The sequence below is a fragment of the Chiloscyllium punctatum genome, chromosome 9 (assembly GCF_047496795.1).
Source record: "Chiloscyllium punctatum isolate Juve2018m chromosome 9, sChiPun1.3, whole genome shotgun sequence".
NCBI lineage: Eukaryota > Metazoa > Chordata > Chondrichthyes > Orectolobiformes > Hemiscylliidae > Chiloscyllium > Chiloscyllium punctatum.
In genome coordinates, this window is record NC_092747.1 from 42,744,519 (window position 1) to 42,760,115 (window position 15,597).

General features: G+C 41.0%; 1 protein-coding gene across 1 annotated transcript in view; it reads right to left on the reverse strand.

The window, feature by feature from the left end:
- LOC140481337 (anoctamin-7-like) overlaps nucleotides 1-15,597 on the reverse strand; it is a 72,007-nt gene that overhangs the window by 14,814 nt on the left and 41,596 nt on the right. The window contains exons 14-18 of the mRNA XM_072577352.1: nucleotides 15,342-15,378; nucleotides 9,256-9,365; nucleotides 9,020-9,171; nucleotides 1,487-1,658; nucleotides 180-309 (exon numbers count right to left, since the gene is read on the reverse strand). Of these exons, the coding sequence (XP_072433453.1) occupies nucleotides 180-309; nucleotides 1,487-1,658; nucleotides 9,020-9,171; nucleotides 9,256-9,365; nucleotides 15,342-15,378 (601 nt within the window). The remainder of the gene's footprint in view (nucleotides 1-179; nucleotides 310-1,486; nucleotides 1,659-9,019; nucleotides 9,172-9,255; nucleotides 9,366-15,341; nucleotides 15,379-15,597) is intronic.

Here is a 15,597-nt window from a genome sequence, read left to right on the forward strand (position 1 = left end):
GCAAGATTAGCCATCAGCAGTCTCACTCAGCAAAGAAGGTTGATGAGGGAGAGAGGCGGGACAATTGGAGCTGCTGCTTATAATGGTAGTGAGAGCCTGAAGCCTGTTGAAAGATGCCAAGGGAGGCATGAACAGAAGCTAAAGGCTTATCTAACATGAAGTTAGTGTCAATTCCTTACCAATATCTTGAGCCATGTGAGCGATGGGACGTTTGTACATCAATAACAGTCGTTTAGCATCCACACGTATATCGAAAAGTATGGTTAAGAAGAAAATAAATGGTCCCAGAGGGAATGAGACAGCAAAAAGCTGTAAACCAAGAAGAGTAAAGAATGAAAATAATCATATGCAACTTAAATCACACATGTGGCCCAAAGCAAGTACATTTGAACTTTTTAATTACAACATTATGTACGTTTTATTTCTCAAATTGAATTTACTCTATCTCCTAAATTACTGATCAGTAATAGTTTAAAATATTTTTTAAATAGATCAAAGTTGGTCTGCATTTAGGGGCAATGTTTCTGTTTGTTTCATTCAGGAAGAAACAATGTCTGTGGGGATATCACAAGATCAGTAATAGAACAGTTTTCAATTGTCCTTTTAATCAAAATAGCAAGAAAAACACCATAAAAATTTCCTATACTGATCCTGACTAGCAGCTACAGCTTCTGTGAACAGCTATCAGCTTTTCTTAATGCATCTGGTTCTAAATTTCAGGTGTCCACGTGCAGAGCAGAAATATTCCTCAGGGATGTATCTTGTACTCTGCTTCCACGTAAAAAGCTGAAAATGTAATCTGTTGCCATACATAAAGTAAAAAGCTCCCAATGTTGACAGGGCAAGTAATAGAGGACTCAATCTTGGTCTCCTTACTGTGCAATTTGTGATTTAAAAAGAGCTGTATTATTACCTCTCCTCATCTGATGTAAGTTTTGAAGCCATCTGATTTTCCAGGGGATCGGATTTGGGGTGGGGTTATTATAGTTACCTTCTGGAATTCCCATTTGAAACAGGTAGGAACTTAATCACTGACACTACACCAGGTTTATGTGACCTCTTAAGGATTCTAATGTCATTTTCTGACCGTACTTTCTACTAATCTACAAGTTAATTGATGAATTTCCCTTCAAATAAATGTGGCTCCATTTCATAATAACTCACTTGTGGCAAAATACATTGAGATACCTTGAGAAGGGTGCTTTACAAATGCCAGTTCTTTATTCTTTGTGCTGCTGCACAAGTTTGAACTTATCAGTATGAAAAGGTGAAGTAAGTATGTGACCCACACTGGTTAGATTCTGAAATTCTTACTGCATCAGGTTCAAATTTCAGTCAGTGTGTAACATGGGGTTTGAATAATCCCACAGTTTAGAAGACAAATGTCTACCAGTCTATAACTTTCAAAGCTGTAACTTTAATGATAGTTGTTGCTTTCTGGTAACTATGAGAGTTCCTGATAACAGTAAGAAATGTAAAGTCTTACCATCTGGAGACCATATTGTATAACTTTTTCAGTATACTCCTCCAGTGTAAAGTTTTCAAGGTCAGGTTTGTTATAGTCTCTGAGAATGTAGTCATTCACTGTACTGCATTCTTTTTGATGGGATTCTTTGTTTGTATTACCACAGACTCTGCAGATCAGATGTTTTGCCCACCTAAATAACAATGCACAAAACAATTAGAGTAAATGATAAAATATTAGCCCACAATGTTGTCCAGCACAATTGTCATTAGCTAAGGATGGGTGATAATTTATTTTTAGGTAGTATGACCTATGAGATATTATCATAGAGGTAATATCAATTTAAAGAACTCTATTCAAGTTTTCTACCTACTACTTTATCTGAGTTATTAATGCATTTTGTTCAAACAGACAGACAAGCCCACTCTTCCATGTAGTGGGGAGAACAACTTGATAATGTTTGTTAACCATTTACAAATTAATAATTCATAGACATTTTTCTAGTCCTACATTCCACGTATTAGAAATATTTTCCTCTTTTATCATTAACAAGGAACATAGGAGCAGGTGTACGCCACTCAGGTCTGTTTTGCCATTCAAGGAGATCATGGCTGACCTATGGCCTAACTCCAGATCTGTCTTGGGCCCACACCCTTTAATAACTTTGCTTAATAAAAACTTGTCCATCTCAGGTCTAAAATTAAAAGTAACATCTACTGTCATTTTTGGAAGAAATTTCAAAATCTCGACCACACTCCGTGTACAGAAGTGCATCTTGAATGATCTGGCCCTAATTTTTAGACTATGTCCCTTAGTTCTAGAATCTCTGATCAGTGGAAATCGGTTATCTTTATCTACTCTGCCTTCTCCTCTTAATATTTTGAATACTTTCATCAGGTCACCCTTAACATTTTAAGTTCTTGAGAAAACAGGCCTAATTTGTCTAATCTCTCCTCATCCTTTGACCCCTGCAGCCAAGGTATCATTCTTGTAAATCTACATCATACTCCCTCCAAGGTTAATATATCCTTCCGAAGGTGTGTTGCACAGATTTGCTCAAAATACTCTAGTCAGGGTTTTATATACCTGCAGCATAACTTCTGCATTGTTATTCTCTGGTCCTTTGGATATAAAGGCCAGTGTTCCACTAACTTCCTTGATTATTTTCTGCACTTGTTGGTGGCATTTAGAAGATCTGTACACCTGAATCCCCAAATCTCTTTGGACATCCACTGTTTTTAACTTCATACCATCTAAAAAGCACACTGGTCCATCTTTTTTTAGTTTAAGTGGATTGCCTTACACTTGCTGACATTAAAATCTATTTGCCACTGTTTTGCCCACTCACCTAGCCGGCCAGTATCTCTATGCAACTTTATGCTATCATCTACAACTGTCTACAATGCCACATAACTTTGTGTCATCAGCAAATTTGGAAGCATGACTTTAAATGCCGTTAAAAGAAAGTGAGAACTGCAGACACTGGTGATCAGAGTCGAAACATGTGGCACTGGAAAGGCACAGCAGGCCAGGCAGCCTCTAAGGAGCAGGAGAGTCGATGTTCCAGGCATAAGCCCTTCATCACGAATGTAGAGGGGGGAGTGCCATTATTCAAGCCAATAACAAATAATGCAAACACAGATCCTTGGGGAACACAAACAGACACGTACTGCCAATCTGAGTACCTATCCATTATCTCTACTTACTGGTGCACAACAAACTTTTACCATTCAATATCCACTGGTATCAAAAGCAGACATCAGATAGAATCCTGTTCCTTGCACAAACTGAGGACTGCAGATGCTGGAGATCAGAGTTGAGAGTGTAGTGCTGGAAAAGCACAGGGGACCATTCCCTCCACGACTCCCTCGTTAGGTCCATGTCCCCCACCAGCCCACACCCCACTCCCAGCACCTTCCCCTCCCACCCACCGCAGGAACTGCAAAGCCTGTGCCCACACCACTCCCCTCACCTCCATCCAAGGCCCCAAAGGATCCTTCCACAGTCGACAGAAATTTACCTGTACCTCCACCAATGTCATCTACTGTATCCGTTGCACCCAATGTGGTCTCTTCTACATCGGGGAGACAGGATGTCTCCTTGTAGATCGTTTCAAAGAACATCTCTGGGACACCCACACCAACCAACCCCACTGCCCCATGGCTGAACATTTCAACTCCCCCTCCCACTCCATCAAGGACATGCTGGTCTTGGGCCTCCTCCACCGCCAAACCCTTACCACCCGACACCTGGAGGAAGAACGCCTCATATTCCACCTTGGGACCCTACAACCATATGGGATCAGTATGGATTTCAACAGTTTCCTCATTTCCCCTCCCCTAACATTATCCCTGTCCCAAGCCTCCAACTCGGCACCGTCCTCCTGACTTGTCCATCACCTTTCCCATCTATCCGCTCCACCCTCCTCTCTGACCTATCATCTTTCTCTACCTATTGTATTCTCAGCTACCTTCCCCCAACCCCACACCCCTCCCATTTATCTCTTGGCCCCGGTCCACAAGCCTCATTCCTAATGAAGGGCTTATGCCTGAAATGTCAATTCTCCTGCTCCTCGGCTGCTGCCTGACCTGCTGTGCTTTTGCGGCACCACACTCTCGACACAGTTCCTTGCAGTCTTGACATAATTGTTAGTGATATACTGCTTATTCCAAATTTCCATCTCTTATTATTTAGAGGAATAAGAGTTAACAGGACCAGATATAAACACTATACTTGAGCATGCAAAGGATTGATTGCCCAATGTTAGTATATATTATTTAATGATGTGCGTGAATGCATTGGAGTAAGTGGGTTTGTGGGATGAGGAAAGATTGATCAGCTGTACTTATATCTGCTCAGGTTTTGAAGACTAAAAGTCAACTTGAATGAAACACACAAGGTAACTTGACAAAGTGAATGGGAGAGGATGTTTCCTCTTATCAATGGATCAAAATAACTATTTAAAAATAAGGGGACACCCATTTAAAACAAAAAGAGATGAGGGCAATTTACTTCTCTCAGAGGGTCATGAGTCTTTGGAAGTCTCTTCTTGAAATGTTAGTTGATGCAGAGTCTTTGAATATTTGTAAAGCAGTGGTGGATAGATTCTCACTAAGCTAGGGGCTGAAAAGTTATCAAGGATAGGTGGGAATATGGATTTGAGGTTGCAATTAAAGCAACATGTTTTATTATATGGCAGAGTCGGCTTGAGGGGATAAATGTCCAACTCCTGCTCCTTGTGGGTATGTTTATTATACTGCTGGAGCCATGTTGTCATGCTATCATATATATTCTCACACAATATTAGTGAAAAATTGTTAGCATAGTCTACAACTAAAAAGATATGAATATGGTGAATAAGTAAGTATTATCTTCTCACCTATTATAAGCAGAGAAACAAAAGGGATGTAACCATTATTAAATAAAATTAATTTGTTGTAATAAATATTTATGTACACAATTAATACACAGAAGTATAAGTACCTTGCATAGCAGTTAAGCAAATATGTATTCCCAGTTATTTCTTGTACTGAGTACAAAATAATTCAAATTACAATAGCTGATCAAAACTTTACTATTGTAGAGTAGTCACTGATGCCATATTTCAATAGGAAACCATGTTCGAAAGGGTAGTTTATAGCTGCATAATTTAGTGCCAATTTTCAAGTCAATGCTCCCATGAAGCACAACTCCTTGCTAAGAAAGTGGGAATGCTGAATATATCATTACAAATGATTTGTATTCAATTGAAAATATATGCCCCCTCACAAATATGAATCCAATTGCAGTCATTTTGATATTTAAAATTGCATCAAATTACGTAAGGCTAGACAGAACTGAAAGCTTGTAATGTGACCTTGTCTGTTCTATGCCTGTAAAGCAACTCTGGCATCACCCTGAAAATACATTTTTGCTTCCTTTGTAATTTCTGGTCATCCCAAACAGAGGCTGTGTAGATTGTACAAAAGTTGATATTAACTTTACAATTTCTACCCTAAAACTGCATACAACATGTAGCAATAAAAAATCTTATTGTTCTTTCACAGGTGAACCTTTTACACAAAAATACTGCAGGTACAACAAAATTAGAGAACCAATCTTTGATTCAGAAATGGGAAATGAAAGAAGAGGTATTTTAAAGTATGCCCTTTCCTCCTAATGTTTTTATTTAAAATTAATCATTTAGTTAGAAGAAGGAGACAACACTAAGCCCTGCGCAATGGTTTTTCCACATTGGTCTTCCATGTTGCCTGAAGTTTTAGGGAAATCTTAACACCCAAAGCTGGCTTTCGAATGAATGACTAATTAAAAAATCTGAATTTGCCATCACACTGCAACCTCACTCTAACTTGCCTACTTCCAGGTTTATTTGGGAGTCAGCGAGCAACCTAATCACCGAAACCAGGACTTTAACTCTTACCAGCCTTAGGTAAATATTGCTACAAATATTGTCCTTAGAAGATGACAAGGAATTCTTATTAATTGAATTTCACTTAGTTTTGCATTTAATGTGCCCAAGACAGTGAGACAGATGCATCACATTACCCAAGATTTGAGATGGGATTGGCAATGTTGGATGATAAATGGGGAAGTGGTGAAGTGAAAGTGCACAGTAGATGCTGAAAGCTGAATCATTGTGAAGGGTGAGATAATGGAGAACATCTGATAAGATAGAGAGAAGCAGGGAAGCATGGTCTGAAAGTACAGGATGCACTGATTCACTATTCCTGACCTGGTTAAATTATTCAACCACTTCTTACGCTACATTCAAGATCTCTATGTCTCTATGACTTGAACACAATGTTGCTGGTAGTCACCTCCTCAGTTCCCTTCAACCATAATTTTCAAGTGAAAGCTGTTCGCCTCATTCTTTCAATGCTGGCTATGTGTATCCCTCCTGCTCCTGACTGCCCCAGCAATAATTCCAGCGATATTGACTAAATCTGAAAGCTAGGAGAAAGTGAGGACTGCAGATGCTGGAGATCAGAGCTGAAAATGTGTTGCTGGAAAAACGCAGCAGGTCAGGCAGCATCCAAGGAGCAGGAGAATCGACGTTTCGGGCATGAGCCCTTCTTCAGGAATGAGGAAAGTGTGTCCAGCAGGCTAAGATAAAAGGTAGGGAGGAGGGACTTGGGGTAGGGGCATTGGAAATGCGATAGGTGGAAGGAGGTCAAGGTGAGGGAGATAGGCTGGAGTGGGGGTGGGGGCGGAGAGGTCAGGAAGAAGATTGCAGGTTAGGAAGGCGGTGCTGAGTTCAAGGGATTTGACTGAGACAAGGTGGGGGGAGGGGAAATGAGGAAACTGGAGAAATCTGAGTTCATCCCTTGTGGTTGGAGGGTTCCTAGGCGGAAGATGAGGCGCTCTTCCTCCAACCGTCGTGTTGCTACAGTCTGGTGATGGAGGAGTCCAAGGTCCTGCACATCCTTGTTGGAGTGGGAGGGGGAGTTGAAGTGTTGAGCCACGGGGTGGTTGGGCTGGTTGGTCCGGGTGTCCCAGAGGTGTTCTCTGAAATATTCCCCAAGTAGGCAGCCTGTCTCCCCAATATAGAGGAGGCTACATCGGGTGCAGCGGATGCAATAAATGATGTGTGTGGAGGTGCAGGTGAATTTGTGGTGGATATGGAAGGATCCCTTGGGGCCTTGGAGGGAAGTAAGGAGGGGGAGGTGTGGGCGCAAGTTTTGCATTTCTTTTGGTTGCAGTGGAAGGTGCCGGGAGTGGAGGTTGGGTTGGTGGGGGGTGTGGACCTGATGAGGGAGTCACGGAGGGAGTGGTCTTTTCAGAACGCTGATAAGGGAGGGGAGGGAAATATATCTCTGATGGTGGGGTCCGTTTGGAGGTGGCGGAAATGACGACGGATGATACGTTGTATATGGAGGTTGGTGGGGTGGTAGGTGAGGACCAGTGGGGTTCTGTCCTGGTGGCGATTGGAGGGGCGGAGTTCAAGGGCCTCCCCTTCCTAGACACCTGGACCGTCTCAGACTCCTCCCTCCCCTTCCTAGACCTCTCCATTTCTATCTCGGGCGACCGAATCAACATGGAGATTTACTATAAACTGACCGACTCCCACAGCTACCTAGACTACACCTCCTCCCCACCCTGCCCCCTGTAAAAATGCCATCCCATATTCCCAATTTCTTCGTCTCTGCCGCATCTGCTCCCAGGAGGACCAGTTCCAATACCGCACAACCCAGATGGCCTCCTTCTTCAAAGACCGCAATTTTCCCCCAGACGTGATCGACGATGCCCTCCACCGCATCTTCTCCACTTCCCACTCCTCTGCCCTTGGGCCCTGGCCCTCCAATCGCCACCAGGACAGAACCCCACTGGTCCTCACCTACCACCCCACCAACCTCCATATACAGCGTATCATCCGCTGTCATTTCCGCCACCTCCAAATGGACCCCACCACCAGAGATATATTTCCCTCCCCTCCCTTATCAGCGTTCTGAAAAGACCACTCCCTCCGTGACTCCCTCATCAGGTCCACACCCCCCACCAACCCAACCTCCACTCCCGGCACTTTCCCCTGCAACCGCAAGAAATGCAAAACTTGCGCCCACACCTCCCCCTCCTTACTTCCCTCCAAGGCCCCAAGGGATCCTTCCATATCCGCCACAAATTCACATGCACCTCCAAGCACATCATTTATTGCATCCGCTGTACCCGATGTGGCCTCCTCTATATTGGGGAGACAGGCCGCCTCCTTGCAGAACGTTTCAGAGAACACCTCTGGGGCACCTGGACCAACCAATCCAACCACCCCGTGGCTCAACACTTCAACTCCCCCTCCCACTCCACCAAGGACATGCAGGTCCTTGGACTCCTCCATCACCAGACCATAGCAACACGACGGTTGGAGGAAGAGCGCCTCATCTTCCACCTAGGAACCCTCCAACCACAAGGGACGACTCAAATTTCTCCAGTTTCCTCATTTCCCCTCCCCCCCACCTTGTCTCAGTCAAATCCCTTGAACTCAGCACCGCCTTCCTAACCTGCAATCTTCTTCTGACCTCTCCGTCCCCACCCCCACTCCGGCCTATCACCCTCACCTTGACCTCCTTCCACCTATCGCATTTCCAACGCTCCTCCCCCAAGTCCCTCCTCCCTACCTTTTATCTTAGCCTGCTGGACACACTTTCCTCATTCCTGAAGAAGGGATCATGCCCGAAATGTCGATTCTCCTGCTCCTTGGATGCTGCCTGACCTGCTGCGTTTTTCCAGCAACACATTTAAATCTGAAAGCTACCCTTGCTCAATAGACAATCTTCATTACAAACAGCTCCAACTTGCATTTGTAACAATGTCCCTTTGAACACAGCTAAAGTCATATTATCGGAGTATACATCATGTCCACTGCACTACAAAACATGGAAGCTAAAATGAATTGTTTCAATTCAGTTGCAATTGCAAATTCTGATCTGCTGAATGCACTGCTGACATTTCTATGCACGGTTCCAACAGCCAACCCATTGGAAATTACATTTCCAATAACTCTCACATTGCAAGTGACTTAAAATTTAAAACAAATATTTAATAATGTAAAAACAGACTTACGGTATAATAACATCTTTCAGAAACTTTGGAAGTGGGTGGGTGATCATCAGCATTAGGACTTGAAAGCAAAGTTCTGTCATGCAATTGTTCAGCTCTCCACAATTATCCTCCAAGCCAGGCAAACCAATTGATGTGAAAAACTGTTCATTGTTCTAAAATTATCAGAAAACCTATGAGCATTTGGAATTGTAAAGCAACCAGGGATTTTTTCATAAACTATTGGATGCATTACTCACCGTTCTGAGAAATGCAATATAAAAGAGAGGTGAATAATTGTTGGCAAACTCAAAGGCAAAAAACTTGATGATCAGGGCATCATTGTATTCAGTCTCAGTTCTGTGGTTTTCTGCAGAGAGAAGAAAGAATTTAATAAGTCACAAAAGTGATACATTTGTTTTAGAACATTGCAAAGATGAGTGTTAAGCCGTTTCATAAATGAAAGTTTTTACCTTTTTCTATACACTAATATCATTTTCTGGTAAAAGCTAGTATTAATGACACAGAGTATGTCTGCTTAACATTGTCATATTGAACATTGTTTTACATTAGCATTGGTCAATTAAAGGGATCTGTATTCTTGTTCACCAGTGTTGAAATAGGTGCCTGTAGAGTTAGTAGATACATTAGTGGTTATCTTTCTAAATTCTATAGTCTCTTGAATGGTTGCTGCAGTTAGGCAGGTTGTAACTGTAATTCCACTATTTAAGAGGATGAAGGAAAATGAGGAACTACAGATCTACTTGTGTAACATTGGTCATGGGGAAAATAGTACAAGCTACTGGAAGGGAATTGATAACAGAATACTTAGAAAATAATGGTAGGGATAAATGTAATATTTTGAAGTTTTTAGATTGCACAAAATTAGATGTGAGTGGGAGTTGTGAGGAGAATTCAAACATGCTTCAAGGGGATAAAAGCAAATTACTGCTGATGCTGGAATCTGAAACTAAAAGAGAAAATGCTGGAAAATCTCAGCAAGTCTGGCAGCATCTGTAAGGAGAGAAAAGAGCTGACGTTTCGAGTCTAACTGACCCTTTGTCAAATGCTTCAAGGGGATGTGGAGAGGCTAAGTGACTGCGCAAAGGTGTGGCAGATGGAATACAATGTAGAGAAAAGTGAGGATACCAACTTTGGCTGGAGAAACAGAAATACAGAATATTTCTGAAATAGTATGCAGCTGGGTGATGTTGAACTTCAAAGGAACTTCAGCGTCCTTGCTCGTAAGTCACTGGAAGTTAAGGTGCAGGCACAGCAAGCAATTAAACAGGTAAATGTTATGTTGATCTTTAGTACAAATGCATTTAAAGTATAGAAGTTATCAAGTCTTGCTGTCATTACATAGAACTTCAGTATGACTAGACCTGCACTATCATGTACAATTTTGGTCTCCTTACATAAGCTGGTGAGCAGTCTGGTCTTCTGATACAGAGAGGGTGCAATGAACCCTCACTAAACCAATTCCTGGGATACAACAGTTCTCCTATGAGGAAAGACCAAATAGATTGGGCTTTTGGTCTCTAGAATTTAAAAGAATGAGATGTGATCTCATTCAAACACATAGGAATTGCAAAGGTAGATGCTTAAAGAATGTTTTTCCTGGCTGAGGGTCCAGGATTCTCTCTCCCAGAGGGCTGTGGAGGCTCAGTCATTCAGTATGTTCAAGACTAAGATTTAGAGATTTCTGCATTATAAAAACAAAAGATTATGATGCTTGCACAGGAAAATAGTGTTGGCATATAAGACAGGTTATGATCTCAAATGGATCGAGGAACAGGTAGGAAGGGCTGCTCCTATTTTTATGTTCTTGCGTTCTTATGTCAGGAGGTTCATTTAAAGTTGTTCTCCTCCTGTCTGAGGTTTGGCTACATGATCCAATTGGAGCCATTTTAAAGAGCTATCTCTTATCCCTTGATGCAGCCTCTGACTTATGCCCTCACCCTGCTCCATGACTCACTGTCTTTCTGTCAATAATCTGACTATCTTGTGCTCCCTGATTCAACCTCTTACAAATCCTTGCTCCTGCGGAACCAACGTTTCTGCTCATTTTCCTGGACCTGTATTCTTATCCAAGGTTCAAATCCCGATTTGATGTGAAGCTAGAATTCTGGGGTCATGGAAGTGTGAGTCCTCATTATGCAGAAGTGCTAAGCTGGCATTGTTATAATCCATTTTTAAAAATGCATACAGTTGCATGTGAAATCAGGAATGGGCTTTTATTCTCAAACATTGTCAGTTGTGTATACTTCCATCATTCTTCACTGAAATCTCATCTCTAACATTTGTACACTGTCAGAATTACTTATTTCTTGAACCTCATCTCAAAACCTGTTAGCCCTGTGCAAACATCTTCCTCCTTTTGATATTCAAGACCAAGTGTTGTAGAACTCATAAGGAGTTTGATGTTTCACCATCAGTTTACTTGTAATCTTGCAATCAAAGTATATTAATTGATTTGCCTAACACTGTTATTCTGCCTGACTGCAATCTATACTGACCTTATTACTTTCATTTCATGTGACTCTGTATTTGACTAAGAAACGCATCCTTGGATTTCACAGAGCTACAGCACAAAAACCTTCAACATTCAGATTGAAGGGGCTCTCGTTCTCCCAACTCATGCAATACTGATCAGAAGTCACTGGTGTTACCAGTGAAAACAGGCTAGAAGAGATTTTTTTTTTAATCAATTCACAGAATGTGGGTTTCACTGGGTATGGCCAGAATTTATTGCCTGGAGAGCTGTTAAGAGTTAACTATATTGCTGTGCCTGGAGTCACACATTGGCCAGACCAGGTAAGGACAACAGTTTCCTTCCCTAAAGGACAGTAGTGAACCAGATGCTGTATTTTCAACAATCAGCAGTAGTTTCATGATCACCATTATACTCTTCATTCCAGATTCTTTTTTAATTGAATTCAAATTCCATCATCTAGCATGGGAGGATTTGAACCTGGGTTGCCAGAACATTGCCTGAGTCCCTAGATGAATAGTTTAGCAATAATACCACTGGGCCATTGCCTTCCCAAACTGCAGAAAGGGGGGAGATAAGAAAACATAGCAGCCATGTCCCATATTACCTTTGTTTTAACTTAGTGGTTTAGAAGAGAAGCAATTATATTTAATTAAATGTATGCTTTGTCCAAGTTGACTTTGTAACAATGTATGTTTATGTTTGTGACGTTTAACCATTGAGAATTTTATTATTTAAGACTGTAGTAACCAAATATTTGAAAATGTAGCTCAATCACACCTTTTATACACTGTTCATTTTGCACCTATATCTTTAACTTAAGTAACACCTACTTTAAAAATTTATTGCACGACTATTTTGTAATCTTTTGTATTGTGTTATAATAAGTTTAAGGGGACCCTGAGGTAAGTCCAATCATGAGGTCGCAGCAGCATACAGCCCCATTCTAACTAAATGGGAAAAGAAGGTATTGTAAAATGTTTTGTTATGTCAATGCTAAGATATAAAACTCAATGAAATGACAAGTATAGCTATAATGAGCTGGGACAACCCCACCCGTAAATTTTAATAGACTAATCAATCAATAATGAGAAGTGATGTCAGTAGATCACAATTAGTTTTAAAGAAACAAATGAGAAATTGTGGATAAACTATTTAACCAGTCCAAGACAAACTATGAATTGCTCAAAGTTAAAAATCACACAACACCAGGTTATAGTCCAACAGGTTTAATTGGAAGCATTATCTTTCGGAGCACTTGTAACAGTCAGGTAGAATAACAGTGTTAGGCAAATCAATTAATATACTTTGATTGCAAGATTACAAGTAAACTGATCAAGTGAACCACCTGATGAAGGAGCAGTGCTCTGAAAGCTAGCGCTTCTCCAAATTATGAATTTTCAGGCACTTAGCATGCAGTGCCTAGTCAATTAAGAATCTATTCTTAACATGCCTAGACCAATAAGGTATCTCTAATCATACTAAGGGTTGAGGTTTGGATAGGGTTAATAAATTAAGCATGAATAACCATTCTTTTTAATGGTTGGGTGTGCAGAAAGAAGCAGAGACAGCAGTCTAGCTAATTAATGATTGCTATTGCAGAGTGGAGTCTTGGGAATCCATTGTCTGCTTAACTGCCATTTTTGTTGTACTTGTTTTGATAAATTATTAAATTGGTAAACCTTATCTAAAGACTCTTAACTTGGAATGGTCTCATATTCAGTTGGACCCTGAGTCTTATGGTTGAAATTAAATTGGATTTTTGAATCTAAGTGATTTGATTTGAAGATGAAAGTCAAAGCTGCTCCTCTAGCCACTTCCCATTTATCAATAGGGCCCTTAGTCACAGTGAGAGTTCAGGAGAAAGGAGCAGCAAGCAGGAACATTACAAAAAAGTATTGTAATAATTGTGGCTCAGCATTTTTGCAACATTCAGACTTGTACTCTCATGACCTTGCAGCATTGGTTTTGAACTGGATCGGAATCTTCAGTAGATTGCAGGTTTAGATGGGGGAAGCGGTGAGTAGGAGAATCGGGAAATGTGAGGTTCAGTGAGAGAGTGGCTCATATCACAAGTTGGAGTGTTGGCAGTAAAAGGGTGTATTTGGTACTAGGTAGTAGTTAATTAGAGAGTTACAATACTTGTCTTTTTAAAATGCAGTTTATTTTAAATACTTTATTTACTAATATAGAAATTTAGCAATGTAAAATATTTAAATTTACAGGTATGATGTTTGAATTTTCTTGTCTGACCAGAACTGTGTAACAGAACCTAACTTCATTTTCTGAATTGGTTATAATGGCAAAATCTGTTCATAGAACATAGAACAATACAGCACAGAACAGGCCCTTCGGCCCACGATGTTGTGCCGAACTTCTATCCTAGATTAAGCACCCATCCATGTACCTGTCCAAATGCCGCTTAAAGGTCGCCAATGATTCTGACCCTACCACTCCTACGGGCAGCGCATTCCATGCCCCCACCACTCTCTGGGTAAAGAACCCACCCCTGACATCTCCCCTATACCTTCCATCCTTCACCTTAAATTTATGTCCCCTTGTAACACTCTGTTGTACCCGGGGAAAACGTTTCTGACTGTCTACTCTATCTATTCCCCTGATCATCTTATAAACCTCTATCAAGTCACCCCTCATCCTTCGCCGTTCCAACGAGAAAAGGCCGAGAACTCTCAACCTATCCTCGTACGACCTATTCTCCATTCCAGGCAACATCCAGGTAAATCTTTTCTGCACCCCCACCAAAGCTTCCACATTTTTCCTAAAGTGAGGCGACCAGAACTGCACACAGTACTCCAAATGCGGCCTAACCAAAGTCCTGTACAGCTGCAACATCACTTCACGACTCTTGAATTCAATCCCTCTGCTAATGAACGATAATACACCATAGGCCTTCTTACAAACTCTATCCACCTGAGTGGCAACTTTCAAAGATCTATGTACATAGACCCCAACATCCCTCTGTTCCTCCACCTGACTAAGAACCCTACCATTAACCCTGTATTCCACATTCTTATTTGTTCTTCCAAAATGGACAACCTCACACTTGGCAGGGTTGAACTCCATCTGCCACTCCTCAGCCCAGCTCTGCATCATATCTAAGTCCCTTTGCAAACGACAAATGCCCTCCTCACTGTCCACAACTCCACCTATCTTCGTATCATCTGCAAGTTTACTGACCCACCCTTCAACTCCCTCATCCAAGTCATTAATAAAAATTACAAACAGCAGAGGACCCAGAACTGATCCCTGCGGAACTCCACTTGTAACTGGGCTCCAGGTTGAATATTTACCATCTACCACCGCTCTCTGACTTCGACCGGTTAGCCAGTTTTCTATCCAATTGGCCAAATTTCCCTCCATCCCATGCCTCCTGACTTTCCGCATAAGCCTACCATGGGGAACCTTATCAAATGCCTTACTAAAATCCATGTTCGTTTAAAGTTATTTCACTTAATGGTGTGATTCTCAGGAACATAACTATAACGCTAGTTTAATCTCAGCCTATTCACTAAATCCTATGAGTACCAGCATACAGATACACCAGTGTTACACAATCAGAATCTTACCATTATTTTTCAACTCCTTTTTCAGCTGCTATATTAAGGCTGTGCTAGTTTTGCCCCATAGGATGTGTGTCTTTTACACTTTCCAATAAGCTTTCTACTGTCTTTGGGATTTGTGCTAGCTATATTTGGCTGCCCAAATATACAATATTCATAAATCACAAACAATAGGCTATCTGGAACAATGCTAGTTAAATTTGTGGATAACATCACATCCCATTAGTAACAGTTTTGAAATACATAAATATATTAAAGTATAACTGCTTACCCCAGTTAGTCATTTTAACTGCAATTTTCTGATACCCCTAAAATTTAAATAAGTCAAATTATGTAATTTTTTCATAACAATAGTGAGTTTCACTACATAAAGGTAAAATTGAGCTTATTACAAGTAAAATATCAAAGAAGGTTAAGGAATTTTTATTTTAAAGAGTTATCACCATCTGAAACTGTGCAATAATTATAGATTATCTACAATCCTTCAAAACAGAGCTAGACAGCTTCCTGAGAGATAGGGACCTTTC